Source organism: Mustela putorius, unplaced genomic scaffold (assembly GCF_011764305.1).
Source record: "Mustela putorius furo isolate JIRA1106 unplaced genomic scaffold, ASM1176430v1.1 tig00000508_pilon_pilon_pilon, whole genome shotgun sequence".
Classification (NCBI taxonomy): domain Eukaryota; kingdom Metazoa; phylum Chordata; class Mammalia; order Carnivora; family Mustelidae; genus Mustela; species Mustela putorius.
The window spans coordinates 4,059,151-4,082,419 of record NW_025421402.1 but is presented as its reverse complement, the minus strand read 5'-3'; the positions used below and the strand labels follow the sequence as shown (position 1 = coordinate 4,082,419).

Here is a 23,269-nt window from a genome sequence, read left to right as displayed (position 1 = left end):
TATGTCTGCTAGCCTACGTATACACATATCTATATTTCTGTATCTATTCGTATATATTAAAATAAACAAGAGTTCAAACTATAGTTCCAACTCTAATTCAGTACCACAGAATTCATTGTAGCCTTTTTTTAAAAAAAATGTTTTATTTATTTATCTATTTGACAGACAGAGATCACAAGTAGGTGGAGAGGCAGGCAGAGAGAGAGGTGGAAACAGGCTCCCTGCTGAGCAGAGAGCCCAATGCGAAGCTCAATCCCAGGATCCCGGGATTATGACCTGAGCCAAAGGCAGAGGCTTAAGCCACTGAGCCACCCAGGCGCCCCCATTGTAGCCTTTCAAATAGTGAGAAGCCTACCCCTCCTTATCTATACTTACTTATTTGTTGAATCTTAGTATACATTTAAAGTAGTTTCAAGATTTCTAACCTATATACCTCTGAGATATGAATTTACCAACTAGAGTACAGTGTTTGTGTAGTTTTCTGTGTGTCTCTATCTTACAGTTTCAAGTGAAAACATGATTTCCCAAAGTTAATTAGACCAGCTCCTTTTCCCTCCCACCCCCTTCATCTGTAATATAGTTAGCTTTATTTGTCTTAATCTGCATTCCATCATGGCTTCCCCTGACAGCGTGGTTAATTAAAAAAATTTACATGCAGTAAAAGCCACTCGTGGTGCTATATAGTTTGTGTTCTGACAAATGCACCGAGTCCTGTATCCATCACCACAATATGATACGGAAGAACCCCAGCAACCTAAAAATTCCTCTGGAGTGAACTTCCCTTTCCCTAAACCTGGCAACCACTGATCTGTTTTCCATCCCTATAGTTTTGTCTTTTCCGGAATGTCATATGAGTGGAATCATACAATGTGTAGATTTTTAGGTCTAGCTTCTTTCACAGCAAAATGTATTTAAGATTTGTCCATGTTGTTGCACAAACCAATAGTTCATTCCTTTTTCCTGCTGAGTATAGATAACTTTATTACATGGATTACATGGATATACCACAGTTCATTTTTCCATTTACCTGTTGAAGGACATCTGGCTTATTTCTAGTTTTGGCAATTGTGAATAAAGCTGCTATAAATAGTCATATATGGGCTTCTGTATGAACACAAGTTTTCAGTTCGCTTGGGTAAACACTCAGGAGTGGAATGGGTTGGCTGTATAGTAATTGCAGGTTTAAAAGAAACTGTCAAACAGTTGCAATGAATGACCCTCTGGTGTCCACATGTTCTCTAGCATTTTGTTGTCCACACTCTTTTTCAACGGGAAACTGCCACCCCACCCCAACTCCGACTTCTTCCTTCTTTTTGGCTTCTGCCAGGATTACAAACTAATCCGTATTCTTGTTTTGTGTCCTGCTGGTATTTGCCAAGGTAACAATTTTGGACACCTCATGTTTCTACTGTGCATGAAAGTACTCTCATTTTTAATCTAGTAACCATCCTATAGGGCAGTTTCAGCAAACATTCTTAGGTTGGTATGAGAGTTACCAGCACCCTGCTTGGGAAGAATTCTTTTCTGGCTTTCCCAGATGCTGGCTTTTGTGAGTCCCTTAGCTTCTGTGTATCTCAGCCTCTTTGTAGTCTACCTGAAAGAACTCTGAAATACAAGGATGGTCAGTGGTCTACACCAGCCCCTTTAGAGGCTATGGATCCAGCAGGATAGACTACTCCACGGAACTCTTCAGCTGGGTGCCTGGGTCCTAATTTGTCAGGAAGAAGCTATGTGTGGCCTGTGCGTGGAGTCCCTGTCTCTGGACTTGGCAGGTAGCACATTCTCATAGTCATTAGAAGTGTCATTTGACATTTCTTCTCCATGTTCTATCTGACTAGTCTCACTCTGTGCAGATGGCTGACGGGTCACAGGTTCCCCTAGAGCCAGAACCCTCCCTGATTGCATGACAAATTGGATGTGGGTATCTGGATTCTCCGTCCTGCCTTCTACGTGGTCTGGGTTTGAGGGGATCACTTCTTCCACCTGCTGGTGGTTTCTATTGATAAGTGCTGATGGGACATTTTCATAATCCCGATAGCACTGGAAAGCCATCCGTGGCTGCTTCCCCTGGAGGGTCTCAAGATTCAACCCTGCCATGTTGACATAGTCATTCGAGGTCTCAGATGAGCCTTCCTCATCACTGAGTGGATCATCACTCTTGGATCTTGGAGACGGAAAACTGGCATGGTCACTGCCATTCCCATAGCCCTTGTCTTTTTCCTCAATAAGCTCTAGCTTCTGCTCCTGGGCACTTGGGAGGGTGAAGAGGTTCTCAGGGGTGCTGTTGGTAGAAGCTAGAGCCTTAGCAATCTCCTCTGCTGTGGGGACATTGATGTAATCTCTTGAATCCTCTGAAGAAATGCTCCGGCAGTCTCTGGTTGTTCTGATATTGACATAGTTTGCCGAGGGAGTGAGGTCCCCACACATCTGGAGCCATGTGGCATTGTCATAGATGCCTACTGCATAGCCATTGGCAGGAGCATGGTCTCCGTGCAGCCAGAGGCCACTGCCTGCTTGGGAGGGCTATAAGCAAGAAGAGAAAGCCAGTGACAGGATGGAAGCAGAAATACCGACGAAGCCTTTCTTCTTCCCCATCCAGTACCGCTATCTGATAACTCCTTCACTTGGTTCTCCCCTTGGAGAAAATGTCTAAGTTGGGGGTCTGCAAATGCAAAGCCTTAGATCCTAGGCAGGTATGAACAAAGTGGGTGAAGCTTAAGGAAAGCAACAGTGTAAATGTGATCATAAATTCCTACTGGATTTTGGCCACAGTGTGGGTGTTCAACGGAGAGTCTCTAGGTGGGAGTATTAGAAACTGGAGAGAGCGGGCTGCCTCAGAGCTCATCATGAGGCAGTACAGCCTAGTGTGCAAAGGTAGCGACTCAGCCTTAGACTCAGGGTGTGAATCCCACCTTACTACTCTGTGTGGGCAAGTTACCTAATCCCTTCGTGCCTTTCTTCCCTAGCATATAAAATGGGACAATCATAATACCGCCATAATATGGGTTCTGTGAGGTGTTAGTGTATGACTATGTGTGAAGTGTATGGAAGGTTCCCCGCCCATGGAAAGCATTAACACTGTTGGTATTATTAGTAAAGGGGCAGCTGACATAGAGACTCAGCCCCTCACGGCCATTTAAGGACGCCGGTTTGCTGTTTCCAGAACTTCTGACTTTTCAAGAAAAGCTGGACATCCAGACTTTAATGTGAAATCTTTTCAATTTTTAGATGCTGGCAACTGGCTCAACGTATCGTTCACATGCTACAGAGTCCAAATCAGATGTGTTGTGGCCTTAAACAGGGTTGGGACTGAGCGCCGGAACTCACTTTGGCAGCGGAATTTCCTCTTCCCTGCGTGTTATCAGCCAGGAGGACCTGCAACCCCAGGAAGTCTTGGAGATGGGAACAGAGCCCAAGCGTGGGACACATGGGGGCGGGACCGGGAGGTGACCACATGGTAATGAACCCAGAGCTCTGGCTAATGAGAGGCTGGGGAGCATCAGGAGCAGCAGCCGCGGTAAGATTGTGTTTCCTTGAAATGACCACAAATTGAAGGGACCGATTCTTCGAGGAGCAAGAGAGAACTTATCTATGGGACGAGCCCCCGAGCTTCAAAGGCTTCCTTTTACTCTCTGGGGTCTCTGCTCCACAGTATTACAGGACTCCTGCCTGGCGGCTGCCTCCACATCATATGACACATACGGTCACGGTCATTCACCATAGCACTCCCCTGGTAACCTCGGAAATCCCCCGTTTGATCACTTTCTACACCAGCTACAGTCCTCAACGACTTACAAAGATACCTGCCCTTGAGGAGAACTGAAACAATTTGCCCCAGACCCCAGGAGGAATTCCCCAAGGAGGGCTTTAAAGAGGTTTTGAGCACAAGCTGCATTGTTGAAATATTTGTGTACCCTCCTGAGGTGATTTACTAGGTAAGGGACAATACTCTATTGGGATAAGCCGTTACCTGTCTTAGAACAATCCACTTCTGTTCTGACATCACTCCTTGAATACGTGCGCTCTGATGCCCTCCCCCAAATCCCAAACAATTGTTTCCACCTTTCTTAATTTTTCTCCCTGGGCTGCAGGGAGGTCCTGAGCTCGTCTTCCTAATATATTAATAGGGTCACAGAGCACCTGCCAGGGGACATGCTGTTTGTCGGGAAAGGAGATCTGTGACCTGAACTCGTTTACCTCAGTTCAGTCAGAAATATGCCATTTCTCCCAAGGGGCTCGTCCCTTCACCTGACTCTTACCACAGGCTCAGAAGGAGGGCTATCGGAATTTCTGGACAGGAGGCTCTCGGTACTAAAAATACGGTTACTTCTTGACTGACGTCTCCCTGAAAGAACAGAGAATGAGTCCTGAAGCTCGCAGGCCAGTCCCCGAACGCTTCAGCCTAAAAAGTCCCCGCAGAGAGGGTGAAGTGGGTTCTTGTGGCGTCTGGTATTTAGGGCTTGGTGTTCTGTGGCAAGAGGGTCAGAGCTGGGGGAATGATGTGCTCTGAGGCCTGGAACTGTCCTTGGTTTCTAGCAAGGACCAGAGGGCACAAACTAGCACAGTAGTTCGTGGCTCCTGAGGCAAAACTTATCCACCTGTAATCCCGGAGGCCATGTTCTCCTTCTGTATGTCTCCCCATCCCTAGACATACCCATCTGTCTTTGGCCAACTTCATACCAAGATAAAACAACCCCTCCCCTGACCCAGAAGACCCCCAGCTCCCTTTTCAGAGCTCTCTAGGCCCCCAGTGGAGTTACTTCCTGTTTCTGTCTAGCTCATCCTCCTCCATGCTCCTTGAAGGGCAGAAGGGTTGAGTGTTTAAAGAAAGCTGCCTCTGGGTGGTGAGAGGACATTCTGAGGGCAGAAGGTTGGTGACATGCGTGCTCCATAGATTAGAAAGAAAAACCTACCCAGCTCTTCTCGCCTCTGGGGTAAGGAGTCATAAATATTTTTAGCTCCTTGTCTGGGTCGAGACAGAGACAGTAAGGGCATGATGGTAACTCGAAAGTAGGGAGCTTGTCCTGCAAGACAATGAGAGACCACTGTTACAAAATGTGGGGGCCCCTGGGGATGAGATGGTCCCTGAAAATGTTCCCCACTCTCACTATGTATCATCAAAAGTACATTTTCACACTTGCCCAAGTCGCTTTGAGCTAGAAGACTTGGTACACAGAAGCAGGAGGAAGAAATGGAGGCATGTGGGGTGTTGGACATGAGTGTCCCAGGGCAACAACTTTCAAAAATGGAACTCCAGTCAGCACGGAGCCTTTTGGAGCCACAGCTTAGATGAGTAAGACAGTGACCAGTGTGTCAGAGAAGAACGGAGTATTTCCCAGTGTAAGAGCTTATCCTGGAAGAATAAACGGGGCTTTGAATGCCAGGCTGTGTGATTGATGCCTGTGCATCTCAACTTGGGACAATCAAGGGACTCACGGTACTTCTTCCATTTACTCCAGTTCCACAGGCTGTAGAAAATCACAGTAGTCAGGAGGATGGCAAGGAATCCTGCAAACCCGGAAAAGATGGCACTGCTCTGGTCTTTCTCTCTGTGAGGAAAAATAAGTGCCATGTCTAGCTGTAGGAGGCTGAGGAGGTCGGAGAAGAGGCTTCCTGCAGGAACTGGAGCCCGAGGACTTGGAATGGGAGCCTGAGGTGGGTGGGCTGTGTGGCTGGAGAGAGGGTCTTCTATGTGGATGGAGGGAAACTGGACACAGGAGAAGGGCACTGTCCCTTTGGAATGCCTGCTGGGTGCCTTGGGTTTGTGTGTGTGTGAAACTCATTTGATCTTTACAACAGTCTCATCTCTCCTTGGGGCCAGGAACCTGGGATTCAGACTCAGCGAGGCAGAGTAATATATCAAAGATCACACAGTAGGGAGGAGCCGAGATGGAAAGTGAGTCTAGGTCTGTTGGGGCCCAAAGACCATGCTCCTTCTACTGCATCCCCCTGTCCTCCAAAGTCACCAAATCAGGTTCATCTGCCCTTACTCACCCTCATTCCCTCTTCCTGGGCATCCTGTCTTGTGTGGAAGAAGGGGTTACCCGCCGTGTAGGGAGGGAGCTGCTCCGTGACAGAGTCTGCCTTGTGGGCATTTTTCAAACCCCGTTTACCAACTTGTGGAGCTGGTCTCCAAGCAACACTTGCTGTTTTGTGGAACGTAACCACTGCACATGCAGGGGTGAGTTCCTGCTGCTTGTGATTCCCTGACAGGGCTGGGGTTACTGCCTTGCTTTGCCTACTGTAATGAGAAGTCGCCGGGAGGTGGGGGTGGGGGTGACAGCAGAGTCTCTAGCAGACCTAAATATTAGAAACCAGATCAGCTACCAGGGAAGACTTTTGTGCTCCTGAGTCCTAGGCTTGTTTACCCAACTTATACCAGACCTTTCCTCTAGGCTGCCCAACGGATGTCTCAAACCAGATACATCTGAAACAGAATGCCCGTTCTTCTCCCAGAAGCCTGCTTCTCCTCTGGTATTGCCCATTAGCTAGTGGGTGGGTCAGAAGCCTTGGAGCCATTCTTGACTGCTCCTTTGCTTTCACACCTCACTTCCAGTTAACGAGCAGATTCCATCTGCTCAACCTTGGTCATCTTTCCCAAACCCAGTCACCTGTCACCCCTCCACTGCCACCACCACTCCACCCCCACCCCCAACTCACTGTGTGCTCCACATGGACCTTTGCAGTAACCTCCCTAAGCGTTGTCTTGCTTTCACTCTTGACCCCAACATCCTATCTTCACACAGGAGCCAGTGTGATCTTCTTAACAGTAAGTTAGATCATGTCTCCCCTCTTCTTGTGACCCATGTGACTTTGATCACACTTGGGATAACAGCCACAGTCCCTACCCAGTGAGGACGTCATGGCACCTTATGTTCTGGCTTCTGCCTACCTTCTTATTCCTTGTTTTTTAAAAAATGGTTTATTTAATTTATTTATTAGAGAGAGAATGTGCGCATGTGTGCATGGGGGAGGGGCAGAGGATGAGAGTATCTCCAGCAGACCCCGGGTTGAGTGTAGAACTGATGTGGGGTTCGATTCCACGACCCTGAGGTCATGACCTGAGTACAAATCAAGAGCCAGATGCTTGAATGCCTGAGCACCCAGACACCCCTATGCCTACCATCTGACCTCATTTCCTATCACTTCCCTTCTGACTGCGGCAGCCAGGACTCCTGGCCTGTCCTTGGCCACGAACGGCACATTCCTGCCTCCGACCAGCAGCTCCCTCTCCCAGGTGTCGGGGTATGTAGCTCAGTCCCTCATTTCTCTTGGCCTCTTCTGAAATGTCACCGGCTCGGACAAGCCTATTACTCTCAGGCTCCTCAAGTCTGTTCTGTGTTTTCCTCATACACTTAAGACTGATGGACATTATATTATACATCTCTTTGTTTATCTGTTTATATCTGACTTTCCCATTTGATTGTCAGCTCCAGGAAGCCATGGACTTGTCGATCCTGTTGATCTGGTGACTGGAACAGTGCCTGGCACTTAGCAAGGGCAAGATAGATATTTGTCGAATGAATGAGTGAATTAACAAACATGAATGAACACAGAAGTGAATATTTTGGGGGGTGCTTCAGGGTTCGGACAACTTTGGAATTCATTCCCCATCAGCGCTCCTGTCCACTGGCGGGGGACACATCTTTGTCATGGTAATCGCATTTATTTCCCTGAACGACAGCGATTTTAAATGGCTGAGTTACTCTGTTATCACAGAGCTGAGATTTATAGCTACAGCTGTTGCCGAAGCTCCAACTGCTATTGGACTTTTAATTTTTGTTAGTATGATCCTGAACATTTGAGCAGTAAAATTTATAACCATGATTAGTTCTGTGAGATTTTATATCCTAAAGATGTATCTTGATCACATCTATGATTACGTTTCCCACTCATGGAAAGTTTTTAGAACCTTGAAACACATTGTTGAAAAAAACGGGCCTTTTGTTTCCATCATGGTGGGACCTAGTTTCTTTTGGAGGTGGGGGAGAGTGGTTGTTGGGACCCGAGACAGGAAGAATTGAGGACAGCAATTGGGGCCTCTGCGAGGTAAGAAATCCAGCCAGGCCAGGCAACAAGGTCTTAGGAAATCCTGTGTTAACACTGCTTTCCCTTTCCCCCTGCGACTCCCATTTCTCTTTTAAACCTATTCCTTTCCTCCCAGCAGTCCTGAGCAAGCTTCTCTAAGCCTAGAGTTTGGTGGTCTCAGTGGACCTGAGCGTGGTTGTGAGGGCAAGGAGCACTGCTGGGGTAGGAGCCCCCAGGGTTGCCCAGGGCTGTCTGTCTAAATCAGGGGAGGGGGGAGCTCATCACCCCGAGTCACTTACCTGTCCAGGCTGCCCTCAGTCACCTGAAGAGTCCTGGCCTCCAAGGTCCTCCCTCCGATGTTGGAAAGAGTTGGGGTGATCATATCCGCTGTCACGGCAACCTCTCTGGCTTCAGCTTCTCCTCCTAAGCCTTTTCTTAATTGTCAACAGCTAACACATGTTGCCACTTCTCCTGGCTCTTCCTAAGTTGCCATCCCCCAGGAGAAAAGGCAAAATTGGTTTTACATACCATCGGAAACGCTTTTTTAAGTAGACAAGACTGATAGAAATCCTCCTCGCCTCCATGTTTTCCAATTTTTCTAGAACTTTCTTTCCCCCCCAAACTTGCATCTCCCTGGTCTCTCCCCCTGAAATGTTAGGCTGTGTGAACCCCAAACACAAAAATGACGACAGGCTTGGTTCTACCTGGATGTGGCTACAGTGCCCACTGCGGGAGGTGAGCGCTCAGCCGAGTGCGGGGCTCCCCTAGAGAGGTGGCTCAGGGAGACGGCATGCTCTCAGCTCTCTGGTGCATGTGTGAGGGGCACAGAGGGGGAAACTGCCAAGAGGCTCGAGAGAGACTCCGTGAGAAACTCATCCTCCCCCAACCCCCAAAAGCAGACAGAAAAGAGCAAACATTTGCCAGAATGGAAACAGAGAGTCGTCACAGGAAACGACACCACCAACGTGCTTATGAAGCACGGGGCACAGGAAATGCTGCTCAGCTATAATAAGAGAAGAAAACATGTCTGCAGGCCCTGTTCCCCAGGTTGGCCAGGAGCGCTGTGGACTTGTAGGTGTAGGGAGTGTGACTAAAGATGGGGCAAGGCGGGGGGGGGGGGATTTGTGACTATTTCTCTGGGCTTCTACAGGGGAACAGGCGGTTTTCATCGACACTTCCCCGGGTGATTTGGACAAAGCTGGTCTGTGTTTCACATTTAGAGACTCTCTGGAGATGACGCTCAGAATGGAGCCCATGCTGGGGCAGCCGGGGCCCTGAAGGCCATTCCTTCTTGAAGCCCTGCCCTTCCTGGTCCCCTGGCTGCCTCACTCTCGCAGGGCTCTTCTGGAGATCATCCCAGTCCTGCTTGCTGTGTACCTGTCTTAGAGGCCAGACCCCTCATTCCCTGTGCCGACCCAAAGTGTCCCAAACTTAGACAGTTGTTCAAAATTTGTTTCTAGCTGCCTCCTCTTTCTCTTACCCATCTCCTGAAACTCTTTGCAGCTTGGGGAAGTCCACAGAGAAGGGGTCACTGAGACTTTTAGGAGGCTGTGAAAGGCCTCTGACCAGGCTTTCCACAAGGAAATGGACTCCCAGAGGGCTGGCATGGAAGACAGCCAGTGCCTCAGCACCGTGGCCCTCCCCCATCTCTTCCCAGCGGACACCAAGGCCCCAGGCTTCCCGGGGCTGTCTACCCCTGCTCTGCGCATCCAGGCTCTCACAGGCCCCCAGGGGAGAGGGGCTGAAGCAGGGAGACTGGGTCCGCCTGGCTCTCCCGGGAACGCTGCCTTCCAAGTCCTTGCTGCCTTCCTTCCACATGGCCTTACCTGGCAGGAAGCGGAGGCGATGCCAGAGGCAGCTGGTTCCGAGAGCTGGAATCTGGGTCTCTGCCCGCTTGTCCTCGGGAATGGGTCTGAGTAGAACTAGAACTCCTCAGGAGAAAAAGATCCCTCGCTCCCCGGCCCCTGTGGCTGGGACTAGTGGGCGAGACAGCGAGGCTCCCCGGACCTATCCCGAGCCACTGGTACCAGCAGAAGGCTGTGTGTGAACCGGGAGCTTGGCAGGCGGTACTATGAAGAGAAGGGCCAGCAGGACCAAGCCTCAGAACCCTGACCGCTACTTTAAAAAAAAAAATTTTTTTTTTCTTTTTTAAAAGAAATTCTCCTGCATGATCTTCTTAAGACTTCACTCTTATCTACCCAGAGCGCTTGAGTCAGACTAATCTTCCCTCCGGTCTCCTGACTCCCTCCTCCCCCCACACTTGAGGGAAGCAACCTTCCGAACGGAGGCTGTGCCGTGGTTTCCAGACCGGGTTGAGTCCTGCCTCCGTCTCTCCTTTCCCTTCAGCCTTGCCACGACCAGCCAAATCAACCACCACAAACCTGTTATGTGGGGGCGCCCGGGTGGTTCAGTGGGTTAAACTGCTGCATTCGTCTCGGGTCATGATCTCAGGGTCCTGGGATTAAGTCCCACGTCGGGCTCTCTGCTCGCTGGGGAGCCTGCTTCTCTCTCTCTCTCTCTCTCTGTCTTTCTGCCTGTCTCTCCGTCTACTTGTGATCTCTCTCTGTCAAATAAATAAATAAAATCTTAAAAAAAAAAAAACAAAAAACCAAACCTGCTGTGTAAAATCATTCATCATGATAATGGCAGAAAACTACTGATTCCCGGGCAACAGGGCACATGTTTTAAACCTGATTGCTCTGGTGCTTCGCTAAAAGTGGCTAAACACTTTTAATGATTTCAGGGTTCAACATGACGTATGATCCTAAAGTATTACAATTAGGGGCGCCTGGGTGGCTCAGTTGGTTGCACATATGACTCTGGACATCGGCTCAGATGTTGATCTCAGGGTCATGAGTTCAAGCCTGGCATGGAGCCTACTTTAAAAAAAAGTATCAAGATTGGTTTTAAACGACAGAACTTGTGCCTCCAAGTCAGCAAAGGGGAGGGGTTTGCTCCAACTCAGCGATGTTACTAATATTAAAAACCTTTCAGAATCCTCTGGAAAGACAGAGGTGCTGTGTTAAGAGCATCCACACAAGTTCGGATCTACGTGACGGCTAGGGTTATCTGGGACAGGTCCTTTAATCTTTCTGGGTGTTTCCTTGGGTGTAAAATAGCAATACCACTACTTAGGCGCACTGCTGTTGTGAAAATTAATCGGGCTAACGATGAAAATGCTCGGCTGAGGATTTGGCGTATGCAAGCTCGTTAGGTGGGGGCTGTTGTTAATCTGACTATCTCATTGGGCTCTGGGCTCAGATCTTTACACTTAAAGGATTGCCTCCTTTGGCCTTTCTTTCTTCCTCTCTTGATGCTCCGCCTGCCTTCCTGCCATGTATCCCTTTATACCTTCGATGCGGATTTACGGGAAGTGTCCCACCATCTGGCACTGGGCATCCCGACTTTGTCCATGCGCAGTGTGTTCAGGCCCGCAGGCCGTGCTGAGCCTGGGTGAGCACACCTGGCTTTTGTCACTTCCGTGCTCTGGGCCTTTGCACTGGTTCCTTTATTGTGACTGCAGTTCCTCTGTCTCATAAAATTCCAATAAAATCCATCTGAAGAGTTTATACCGGTTATCTCCGGGTTGTGGGGCTTGAGGTATTTTGCTACTTTCTTCTTTGGACTTCTACTGCTGAATTATTATAAAGATCAGGTGTCGTTTAAAAAAATTGATTAAAAAAAATAACATTGTAAGTGTCACCACCTCTGCGCAGACTTCCCCCTCTGGAATTGGGTTTTGCCCTTCTGGGTCCCCAGGGCAACCCGGCACGATACCTCCGGATTGTTGGGATTAGTTGTTTAAATGCCTGTCTCCTCAAGTAGCCTTTGAACCCCTCTGGGGCAGGGACTTTGATTTATTGAATCTCTGTGGATGCCTGGGGGGCTCAGTCAGTTAGTCGTCTGCCTTCCGCTTGGGTCATGATCTCGGGGTCCTGGGATCAGGTCCCACATTGGGCTCTCCACTCGGTGGGTGTCTGCGTTTCCCTCTCCCTCTGTGTGTGCGCTCTCTCAAATAAAAAAAAATAAAATAAAATATTTATTGCATCTCTGGCATCTGGCCCAGTGCCTGATTGTCAGAACAGGGGGCCCCCTGAGGTCTCTTAGGGGCCTACGGCTGCTAGGAATTTATGACCCTGAGTGTATAGCAGGGGGAGCTACTGAGAAAGAAATGGGCGTCTGGTATTTTGTTCTACTGTGTGCTCAGCTGTGAAGGAAAGAGACAAGCCTTGCATGGTCCTCGTTGCTCCTTGTAGGAAGGGCGATGTGGCTCCTGTGTTGGGGCCTCCTTTGCCCCAGGAAGGGGTGAACGGTGGCTTTTGTATTTCTGGGCCCCCAACTGCCGAAGTTGCCCTGTGGGAAAGACAGCCCCAGCCAGGCTTTGCTCTTGAAGGTTTGGGGGCTGAGACAACCCTAGCCGGTGACAGCTGCAGCCTTAAGGGTGGCAGTCCTCTCTACCTCTTGGCTCACTTGCTTCTGGGCCAGAGGCCTGCTCCAGTCTGGGCAAGTCTGAAACCGAGAACAAAGGCAGCAAATACTTCCCTTTTAAGTTAAAGTTGAGAGAGAGCAGGGTTAGGACAAAAAGATTTGGAAAGTATGAAGGATTTCTCTGCTCCCCGCCCCCACTCTGCCCGAGGCCCTTGAGGAGCAAGGGGAGAATTTGAAAGCAAGGAGTGTGAGCCGACTCAGGGTCGGGGATCGTTTGAACTCACTTAGGCTGGGCCTTGGTGGAGGAGGTGGGCTGGCATTGCTGACAGGCAAGAGATCCCTTTCCGTAAGGCTGGCGTCCTGAGAGCGGGGCAGACCTCTGCCCCTGGGTCCTTCTGGAGTCTGTGCTTGGTGCCCTGCCCCACCCCCCCACAACCCTTGAGCCCTGGCCTCGGCAGAGCTGTGGAGCCAAGCGAGCTGTGAGGCGTGTTCCGATGAGCAGCTATCTTGCTAACAGCCCCAAGTCTCCCCTTAGCCCCAGGGCTGCGGGCACGCTGCTTCCCCTCAGCCAGCCCACACACGCTGGGAGGCTCTGACCCTGGGGCTCTGAGCAGGAAGGGGGCCTCTCCTCGGCAGCACAGGGGTGGGTGGGCAGTCACAGCAGAAATCAGATGAGGCCCAGCCTACCTCAGAGGAGGCCTGAGGGCAGAGGCCCCGGGGACGAGCCAACCGGTGTGGCAATAGGAGTGGGAGGCTGGAACAGGAAGGGCACAGGTGGAGAGGGTTTTCTTTGTTTCCTTCTTGCGTGAGTGAGTAGAATGTCATTTCCATCACTTCATTAACCCGGGCGTTCCTGAACTCTGGGGACGAGTCATAGATGTGAATTTTCTTGGAGCAAGCATTTTCTTTTCACTCTTCTGTGTATCATAGGACACCAGTGTGACAGGGGGCTCGGATTTACCTGTGTCCTTCAGCATTAAGTTGGGTCCACACGTGTATGGTACTTGCACTCGTCAAATCTACATTGTCCTTCCGTTTCCCGCAGCCGGCAGCCACACGACAGGCCCTTCAGCCAGAGGGCAGATCACTGCAGTCCGTAGGTGAACATCTTCCAGCTCTTTCCTGATTCATGAAAGCCAACCCTACGATGGCTTCCCGGCTCGGCCGGGCTCCCAGCTCCCTGCCTGCCCTTCCCCGCTCAGTCACTCCATTCCGACTCCTGTCTCCCCTGTATGTCCTCAAACACATCGCGGTCTCCTGCGGCAGGACCTTTGCCCTTGCTGGGCCCTTTGGAATCTCTTTATTTATCTAGCTCACATATTTATCTAGCTCACTCTCTGGCTCCCTTCACATATCTTCATGAATATCTGTTCATCAGAGAGGTCTTCTTTACAGAAGAGCAACCCTTGGGGCGCTAGGGGTCTCAGTCAGTTGTGACTGACTCTTGGTTTTGGCTCAGGTCATGATCTCCTGGGTTGTGGGATCAAACCCCCTTTCAAGCTCAGCGCTCTGGGGCGTCTGCTTGAGATTCTCCCTCTCCCTCTGCCTCTTTCTCTTTCTCTAGAATAAATAAAATCATCAAAAGGTCCACCCTCGGGGCGCCTGGGTGGCTCAGTGGGTTAAGCCGCTGCCTTCGGCTCAGATCATGATCTCAGGGTCCTGGGATTGAGTCCCACATCCGGCTCTCTGCTTAGCAGGGAACCTGCTTCCTCCTCTCTCCCTCTGCCTGCCTCTCTGCCTACTTGTGATCTCTCTCTGTCAAATAAATAAAATCTTTAAAAAAAACAAAAGATCCACCCTCATGCCCCATTCACCCTTTCCTCTTACACTTTCCCTTTCTCCCTGGTCCTTGTCATCATTTGACATGCTACGTGTATACTTCTTTGTCTCTCCTCCATGAGACCAAGTTCAAAGAGAGCATGGGCTTTGTTTTGTTCCCTGCTGCATCCCTGGTTCCTACAACAGCGCCTGGCACAGCACATGCTTGTTGAGCGACGAGAGGACCACTATCTAAGGGGAGGAGGTGAGACTATAAATAAACCGATAAGAGAGACCCTCCTGCAGATGGTGGTGAGTCGCTAGCTAGTTTGGTACTAGAGTTTATTGGCTTTAGAGAAGAAACTGATTTCTTGTGCTTTAAGGACTGTGGAGCAATTTGTCTTTGTTGCAGGTGTAAGTGGCCGACCTGCCTACACATGTCCTGGCATGTGCTTGTGTCCAGGGCACACGTGGTGATGCCACATTCCAGGGGAGATAAAGCAAATGAGAGTGCAGTGTCACTCAGGAATTCTCCCGTGATTACTGACAGCAATTTGAGACACTAGACTGAGAATGGCAAGAGTGCCCGAGTTGGGGAGACCCTTGGGTCAGGGTCAGGGTTATAACCTAGGTCTTCCAATTCCCAGGCTGGTACACACCACCGTAGCTTAAGGGAGCCGGCTTGCTTCTCCTCTGTGATTCTGTGCCATTCCACTGCATGAGATTTCTGCATCTCCGGACCACTGCTCTCTTTACAACAAATTCCGAAGGTGAATCAGCTAGATGGCCATCTTAGCAGGATGGATGGATGCCAATCACTAAGTTTGACTCTATTGTGTTTATGCTTACGTGGGTGATTACAATGGGAAACCATCAAGACAGGATCCAAATAAGGATTGCTCGTGTATCTAATTCCACAAGTCTTGCTGTTATGGTGTCACCCACGTTTGGATCATTTCGGAGCCGGTAGGGACCTCAGAGAGGACCCGTTCACAGTAACTTTAAGGCATTTTTTTTTTTTTTCAAAGCTATCGCTGACCTATAGGCTAAATATGATTTTTTTAAAGCTATTTTTGTTGGACACCTGTGGGCTCTGAATCATCTCTAAAGAATGTCTTTCGGATCTTCAAAGTGTAATCTGAAAATCACTGATGTGCTTCACCTGTCTCCTTGTCCAGATGGAAAATCAAGCCACTCAAGAGGCACAGTTGGGGATGCGGGTCTCCTGCCCCCCTGGGCATCTTACTCTACCTCCCCAACTTCTCTGTTTCAGAACCTCTGCCACGGGGTGAGCAGCAAAGATTTGAACCCCTTTTCTCTCCTACTCGATTGGCAGCAGTTTCAGTTCCTAAGGTTAGGTAGGGAAGATGCAGGGATTCTTTTTTTTTTTTTTTTTTAAAGATTTTATTTATTTGAGAGACAGAGACCAAAAGTAGGCAGAGAGGCAGGCAGAGAGAGAAAGGAGGAAGCAGGCCCGCTGCTGAGCAGGGAACCCGATGCGGGGCTTGATCCCAAGACCCTGGTATCATGACCTGAGCCGCAAGCAGAGGCCTTAACCCACTGAGTCACCCAGGCGCCCCAGATGCTGGGATTCCTGACTCACACGAAAGGTTCTGGATTACCACAGGAGTATTAGTTCTCCCTCTTACGGGAGCTGAAGGCCATTGCTAGTCCCTGACCCTGACGTCCTCAGCTTCACTTCCTCTTTCCACTAAGCTCTCATGTGTACTTACTTTCAATAAGGCCAACCCATGGGCATCTGGAGTTCTAAAACACACCTCCCAGTCCTTCAACATGGTGTTACGGGGCCTGGTATGAGGCCAAAAACCCCGCTGACTGACAGTGCTGTGTCTGGAGGGTGCTCCCTGAGACCTCTTATTACAGGGGACACAGGAGAAACTGGGTTTGGATGATCCTGAACGCAGGGGCCAGGTCTATCCAAGGGCAGAGGTGGAGGCACCCACCTTGGAGTGTGAAGCCTCCAGCGATTCAGATGGTTCTGGTCACTCCCCTGGCTCAGATTTCATGAGCAGAAGCCAAGCTTCCAACAGTCGTTTGGCTTTTCTAGGAGGCGGGTCGCCTTGTCAGGGTGAAGCGACATTCTTATTTTGCCACTAGCCTCTGAGGGGATGGCAGAAGGAGGTCATTCCAAAGGGACTGCTCCCTTCTATGTGTGCGGCTTCTGAGGACAGAAAAGTATTCTCTGACACAAGTTTGGGAGAGGTGAAGACGGAGGATTCGTTCTGCGTCAGGATATGGCCAAGCCCAGAAGGCACACTCTCTCAAGGCTAAAGGAGGGCGGTCTAGGGATCCAGCAGCCTGTCGTCTCTCATGGCTTGGGTTCATGTTGGGGACAACTGAGCGTTCATGACACCACCAACATGGCAGCATGTTTACAGGTTTTATTTATAACAGGGTTTCCCAAGTATTTGCTGGTAGAGGCTGTGCCATTTCTACCTTCCTTCCTGCTTACGGTGACATGAAGGCTATGCCCTAACAGACCCAGGTCAGGGGCTGGTCACCAGCTCGTCGGTATGCAATGACCTTTGGATGGGCTACCGAGTAAATCAGCAGGGAGTTGCCTGGTTGTGTGTGCACTTGGGAGGGGACCAGTGAGTCTCGGTGGAGAGCTTTAGACAAACCCAGTGATGGCAGGGAGAGGATATGGTGGCTTAGGAAGGCTTGCAAACCATTATTAAAGGTGGGGGGCGGGGCAATTATGCTTTTCTAGAATTGGGGGTGGGGAAAGAGACAGAAGAGCATGTGCTTTTCTGTGCCGTTGCTCAGGCCAAGGAACTGAGCTGGCTCTAGATGCCATTAAAACAATACCCGACGCTCCACTGGTCTCGACCAGGGAGCTACTCTGAAGCTTTCTCCACATCTCACCATGCACTGGGGTTAGGAGGCGTAGATGTTTAAGATTCAGTCTGGGCTCGTAGAGAGGCACAGATCCTAGGTCCAAGGAAGACAGGGTGAGGACAAGGGGCAATCCAGGCCCAAGCTTTAGAAAGGACTCTAGCTGTGTGTGTGTGTGTGTGTCTGCCTGCCTGTGTGCTTTGCACCCCTTTCTTCTAGCAAGGGTAATTGGGAGGGAAACTATAATGGGAAAAAGAGACTAGTTCTGTTTTGTGAATGACTTCTGTTATCAAGCAAGACCTATCCCCCGTTGTGTATTATTCATTTTTTCTCCCCTAGCCTGTTTTAAAGAAAGGAAGTAGGCAGTGTGCCCGTGCCCCTGGAGTGCGAGCTGGGGCAGGCAGGAGACGTGGGGATGAGAATTCATACTCCAGAAGCTTTTCCCTCCAGGGCGGGCTCCGCCTTCAGAAGCAGCCTGTTCAAACAGCCGGCAGAGTTTGGGCTGTCTTTCTCTATCATACTTTTCCTAGCAGACCATGGGGAGCCCACAAAGTCCTTTCCTCCCTTTGATGTGTTCCGAGACAGCAGGGAACTTGATGGAGCGCCGGGATGAAAGGTGCAGGGAGTTCTGAGTTCTGAGATACGAAAGTTCAGAACCCAGATGACCTGCCAGGAAGCTGTTTTGGTCCAAACCGGGGGCCTCAATGGTCGGTGAATGGAACAATTAACAGAATGGAACAGAACAAAAACTTGGGCGAAAAGAGGGACAGGAGAGCCCCAGAGGCAAGATAGGAAAAAAAGGTGCTGGTATCAGAGGAATGAATTGGTCCAGAATGTATTTCATTAACAAAAACCAAACAAACCAAAAAAAGGGCAAAGAGAATAAGAAAGGACTGTCATCCTTCCAGGTTCACCTCTGGCTTCATGTGCCCCAACTATGGACTCCGCCCAAAGCAAGCTGAGCCAAGCTTGTCCTGCTAGCGCATAGCCCTGGCAAGCGGGACCACGAGGGGCCAGAGGGCCGTGTTGGCAGGGGAAGCGTGGAAGGGGCCAGTGACAAGCTGAGTGCCGGGCTTGCATGGTCAGGGGTCTCGATGCGGCTGTGGCGGGTCCCTTCTCAAACTCCAGAGACATCACCCACGAGTGGAGACACATTGAGGACAGCACAGGTACTGGTGGGCACGGGTTTTTATTCTCGGTGCACAGCAGTACTGGTTTCTGCTCATCCGCAACAAGCTTTATTGGTTTCCAAAAAAAAAATAATAATAATAATAAGATTATCCCTTTTTAATCCTATCTTTCCAAACTCCTCTTCTTCCTGACTCAGTGGACAACATATTTAAATTTCAGATTTGCCAGTTTACAGCATTCCCCCCCCCCCAAAGAACCATATAAATACATGCAAAACATTGTACAGAGAGCTTAAATAATAGCCGAATGCAAACACCGTTAAGCCAAAGGCAGATTATGGCAACACACGCTGGGGTACACATTCCTTGGGTGTCACTGTGTTTGCTTTATGTCATGCAGACCACAACCGTCAATCTTTTGTTTGTTTTCCTTTTTTGTACAAAAATACCAGTGCTTGTTATACTCGTTACTGGGGGGGAAAAAAAAGAAGAAGAAACTCGAAATTCCTATCTGCGTGCTGATTTGAAAAGCACAACGTAGATAGATCTTGTTGGCACGTACGTCCGGCATGTTCACATATGGCATATATACAGATGGGGAGCAAATGCGAACCAAAGGCCAATTCGGTCACCGGGAGCTCCCTTCCCTCCGTCTCTCCTCATCAAGAGGAAAGGGGACAGCAGGCCTGACAGCAGGGCTGGGCAGGCGAGGCACTGGCACTGAGCTACATGGAAGGGCATCTGGTCTATTCTGAGGGAAAGGCTGGAATGGCTTCAGAATAGCAGGTGTTGACCTGTGCCTCGTCCCGCCGCTGCGGTGGGTGGTCCCTAGATGCGGGAAGTGAGGACGTGCGCACTTTGTGATGGTATCACGGGCTGCTGAGAGCAATCACCAGGTCAAGGAAGCAGGAGAGGAAGGAGGTGAGGCATTTGGAGGCTGCATGCGGACTTGCCGCACCTTCCTGGGTTTTCGGCAGTGAGGTAATCGCGCAGATACCACTGTACAGACTCTCCCCTCTGAAGCTCGAGTGGAAGAAGAATCTCAGACCCTACAGAACCCACGGGTGTCAGAAGGATCGCGAGGTGATCTCGCTGACACCTTTGGGGATGGGGAGTCATCATTTCAGAGGGCAGAGGGCACCTCTGGGAAGGACCTAGCCCCGAGATGGTCATCGCGGGTTAGAACCAGCCTTTGTGACTTCCACTTAGAACTCTCTCCCCCATCTCACAGATCGCACATGACCTTTCTAGGGGAGGGGAAGTCCCAAATCGGAGCCTTGCACAAAAACTCACTAATGGAAAACTCCCAGGGCAAAGAACCCGTAAACATGGGTGAAGGAACCCATGTTCCTGGGTGAATGCAAACCCCCAATCAGAGCATCCTTGCAGCCCGAGAGATATTCACACCTTGGGTACCACTCTGCCAGTTACTCATCAAAAGAAACACATCCAGGCAAGGCCCCTGACCCTGATTGCTGGTTACGAAAAAGCCTGGCACCCATCTTTATGGCGGTGGGGGTGGGGGGATCATACCCTCATTTCTCGCTGGCTGCTTTCCTTCCCATCCACAGCCCACTGCCCGCTTTCCTAGGTTTCTCTAGGAGAATTATCTCACCTTCTCCCCATCCGACCCTTTTCAGATCGAAAGCACCATATGGGCGGAAAGCTTTATTAACTTACGCCATATTTACTCACTGCCAGTTGGATCACTAAAACTGAATAGAAAAAAAACTTATATAAAAAACATATGCACATAAACACTTAAACTTACTCAATTCCATATCAACAAAATTTATATTAAAAAAGTCTAGAACCCAACACATTTTCCCCCCGCTAAGTATAAAGATGGCTGTTTGGAGAAAGGAAGTATGGTGCGTTGGTTTTAAAACCAGTCGCAAATATACAAATTCGCCTGTCATGTCAAACAGCTGGTTTTGTGCTCCTTCCACAGGGTAACACGACAGCACTTTACGTCAAATCCTTTAAACAAAATACATATGGCTGACTCAAAAATATCCATTTCTGAGCTAAAGAAAACTATATATTTTTGCATAATATTCTCTATTTTCTCTCCTACCATGGAAACTAGAAGACACACAAAAGCCATTGACTTTAAACAAGTAGACACAAGCCTTCAAGAGTAACCTGTCAGGCACCATGAGAGTCTTTTGGGAACAGGAATGGTACAATAGCCTCCGAAGTTTGTTATTGGCTTGTTTTCAAAACTGATCTGAGGTAAGAAAAGACTTGACAGAACGAAATCTCCCAAAGTACTTAATAAATATGTGTACACCTAACACCTCAGGTGAGCTGTTTTACTCCCACATGAGGATTTAAGACAGAGAAAAGATTGCTGAAGCATGTGACCTTTTACAAAACCCAAATCAAATCTAGCGGGTTGTGCAGTAATGGGGTTGGGCAGGCGGTATTGGTTCTTTGCTCTTCCTGCCTCAGATAGCCCGGGTGGAAGGGGTGAGGCAGGAGGGATCCCGAAGAGAAGGCTGGAGAACATGGGTTCAGGCCGCCTTACTCTCACAAGTGGAAATTTGGCAGTTCACAAGAGCCTCGGGCCCCATCCCCCCACTCCCATCATTTCTTTCATGGGAATTGGTAGGCATGAGTTCACGGACCCCTGCACAGAAGAGCTGACGTCAACATCAGCAGGGATAAAAATGGAGCTCCCGCAAACGTGGTTCCACCTTGTCCCATTAAGGAATACTTAAAAAAGTCTCCTAGTGAGGTCCCCAGCTCCGTAGAGGCAGGTGGGAAGGGGATGCTTTGGGCAGTGTTCAGGGAAAGAAGGCACAGGGCTTAATCGTGCAGCAGTCAAGCACATTCTAGAGAGGGCCTTGAGTGGGGCATGTGGGAAATAGGAAGAGAGGAAGGAGAACATTTCAAGGCGGGTCTTTTGTTCCTTTAAGTCAGCAAAATGTCACTGGAGCCCACTTGGGATGCATATTTTCAAAAGCAGAACATGTAAGAAAGGCTGGGGACTGTTGAGTGACCGGATGGGTTAGAGGTCACGACAGAGCAGAATGACAAAGCTGAGGGGTGTGTCAAAGCTGGTACTTGGGTACCGAAGCTCAAGGTGTCTGGTTTCTCAGAGGAAGGTTTCTCAGAACCTGCTAGTATGGCCCTTTGGCCTCTCCCAAGGCTTCTCAGTACTCACTCCCCCAACAAGCAGGGCCTGTCCTAGAAGAACCTTGGCAGAAGGCTTTGAAAGTAGTAGTGGTCAACCCAGGGAGGATGGCAGAAGAGTTGGCTTTGATGGTCTGTCTTGTCCTGGACCTGCCTGCTGCTGGTCCTCGGGATCCCAGGCTAGTAAGGAGGCAGGGCCTTTCTCAATCCATTCTTTTGCCACCACTTTAAGAACAGAAGAAAGCTTGGGCTTACAGTCAAAACTATATAATGAGCCTATGCAAACTTCATGGTCAAGGCTCATCTCCCTAGCACTTAGGAAGGACACATACCTGACAAGACGGCAGTTCAGAAGTGGAAGGTAACCTGGCAACCACAGAAACACATTCTTACCAGCTCTCAGTTGCTTCAAGGGGATCCTATTAGCAAAGCAACCTCCCTGCCTCTAGGACTAAGCTAAGGATTCCATTGGGGCCAGAAGGGAGAATGGCCAAAGTTGACCCAATTCAGCCATGTCCACTCCACTTTCCTAATCATCACAACTTTAAAAGAAAAAAAGGAAAAAAAGGAAAAAAAGAAAAAGAAAGAGTGAAGGTAGGGCACACAGTGGTCACAAAAGACCAAAAGAACCGTAGGCAGGTTTGACTAGAAAGGCAGAAAGAGCTAGAGGGTTTTAGGTGTAAGTTTTGAAAATGGGAAAGTCATTTTAAAAACACTTGCTCTATAGGCTGATTCTATACATTCCATTCCTGCCTCTACACATTTCATTTGGGAACGTTTGTCTCTTGGAACCCTCGACTTAGCTTATAAATGGCACAGACTCGTAGGGTAAAATCCTGAAGTCAGGAGATGGTAACATACATATGCATACTGGGGAGAGACTGGGTTGGGGGACACGCCGAGAGAATTGTCATCATTTCTTTAAAAATGACAGCGGACACACCCAAGGAGTAGACCCTACCATTCGCTACGTGCCTGGGGTTCGAGTGGGTCCTGCTACGAACCCCAACTCAAGTTGAAGTTGAAATCCTCGGAGGTCTGTGCTCCTGCCTCTTCATGGTCAGGTGGGGGTTCACACACACTTGGGAACAGCTGACACGACAGTGAAAAGTCCCATCGTCACCTTACAGATGGGACAGATGAAAAAGGACACGGGGAAAGCGGGGATGGGAGCCGGAGGACGAAGTTCAAACGGACGTCTCCAGGCTGTGCAGAGGGCTGTCTGAGTGGGAGGCGACAATTTGCACTTGGCTGCAGTCCACCGCGTTGTTGTTCTTGTTGGCGTACGGCGTGACCTCACCATCCAACAGGAGCGCCCTAGTCCCAGACGTAGGATTGTCAAGATTTTCCTCCTCGTGTTCATCCAGGAGCGGTGTTCGTGGCACTTCCTCATCTATGGCGAATTCAGGGTGGGTCATGAAGTTGTGGATGGAGTTTTGGTTCTTGGGTTTCTGAATACTTTCATGGAGGGAACTATGGAACGCTTTGACCACTTTGATCTATACGGGGGGGCGGGGGTGGGAAGGAAAAGGGGAATGAGAAAACACAAAGGTGAGAATTGGCTAGGACAACAAAGAACTGGTGGCTTGAGGAGAGAAACAAAACCCCAACTACAAAACACTACGGCTCAGCAACCAAAACCAAACACATGAGAAGAGATTAGGGAACACGAGGAACGAGGAACGTCAACTTTCAAGCATGGGTGTGGCATAGGGTGAGTAATGGCAAACAGCTGAATATTTCAAAGCTGCATTAAAAAAAAAAAAAAATGTAGAAAACCCAAAGCAAAGTTAGCATTCCCAAACAATCCATTCTTCAAACGAAACAGAAAACAAAGATTCATTAGTTCTTTTGGATGAGGGCAAGGACATGGGAACCAGGTGCAAATGAACAGCCGAACTTAAAAGATGATTCAGACATGTGGCTTTCTG

The 23,269-nt window shown here is 49.4% G+C and overlaps 2 protein-coding genes across 11 annotated transcripts in view; both read right to left on the bottom strand.

Annotated features, from left to right (window-relative positions):
* Positions 1–552: 552 nt before the first annotated feature.
* LAX1 (lymphocyte transmembrane adaptor 1) lies at positions 553–10,434 on the bottom strand. Of its 4 annotated transcripts, XM_004756361.3 has the most exons (7): positions 10,410–10,434; positions 9,855–10,097; positions 8,328–8,509; positions 5,437–5,549; positions 4,914–5,024; positions 4,260–4,345; positions 553–2,523 (listed from the first exon to the last, which is right to left on the bottom strand). In XM_004756361.3, exons 3-7 carry the CDS (start codon positions 8,408–8,410, stop codon positions 1,717–1,719), a joined length of 1,200 nt encoding a protein of 399 aa, XP_004756418.1. In that variant the 5' UTR covers positions 8,411–8,509; positions 9,855–10,097; positions 10,410–10,434; the 3' UTR covers positions 553–1,716. The 4 variants fall into 4 exon arrangements, with proteins under 4 accessions (XP_004756418.1, XP_004756417.1, XP_004756419.1 ...); XM_004756360.3 differs by having other exon boundaries at positions 9,855–10,424; XM_004756362.3 differs by lacking the exons at positions 9,855–10,097; positions 10,410–10,434 and adding an exon at positions 8,733–9,828.
* A 7,809-nt stretch (positions 10,435–18,243) lies between these two features.
* Positions 18,244–23,269, bottom strand: part of ATP2B4 (ATPase plasma membrane Ca2+ transporting 4) — a 94,143-nt gene continuing 89,117 nt past the window's right edge. For 5 of the 7 annotated variants that reach the window (XM_013058162.2, XM_045081032.1, XM_004756357.3 and 2 more), the window contains one exon: positions 18,244–22,837. In XM_013058162.2, coding sequence (XP_012913616.1) covers positions 22,526–22,837 — 312 coding nt within the window. In that variant the 3' untranslated portion in view covers positions 18,244–22,525. The remainder of the gene's footprint in view (positions 22,838–23,269) is intronic. The other 2 variants (XM_004756359.3, XM_045081033.1) reach the window with 1 other exon arrangement.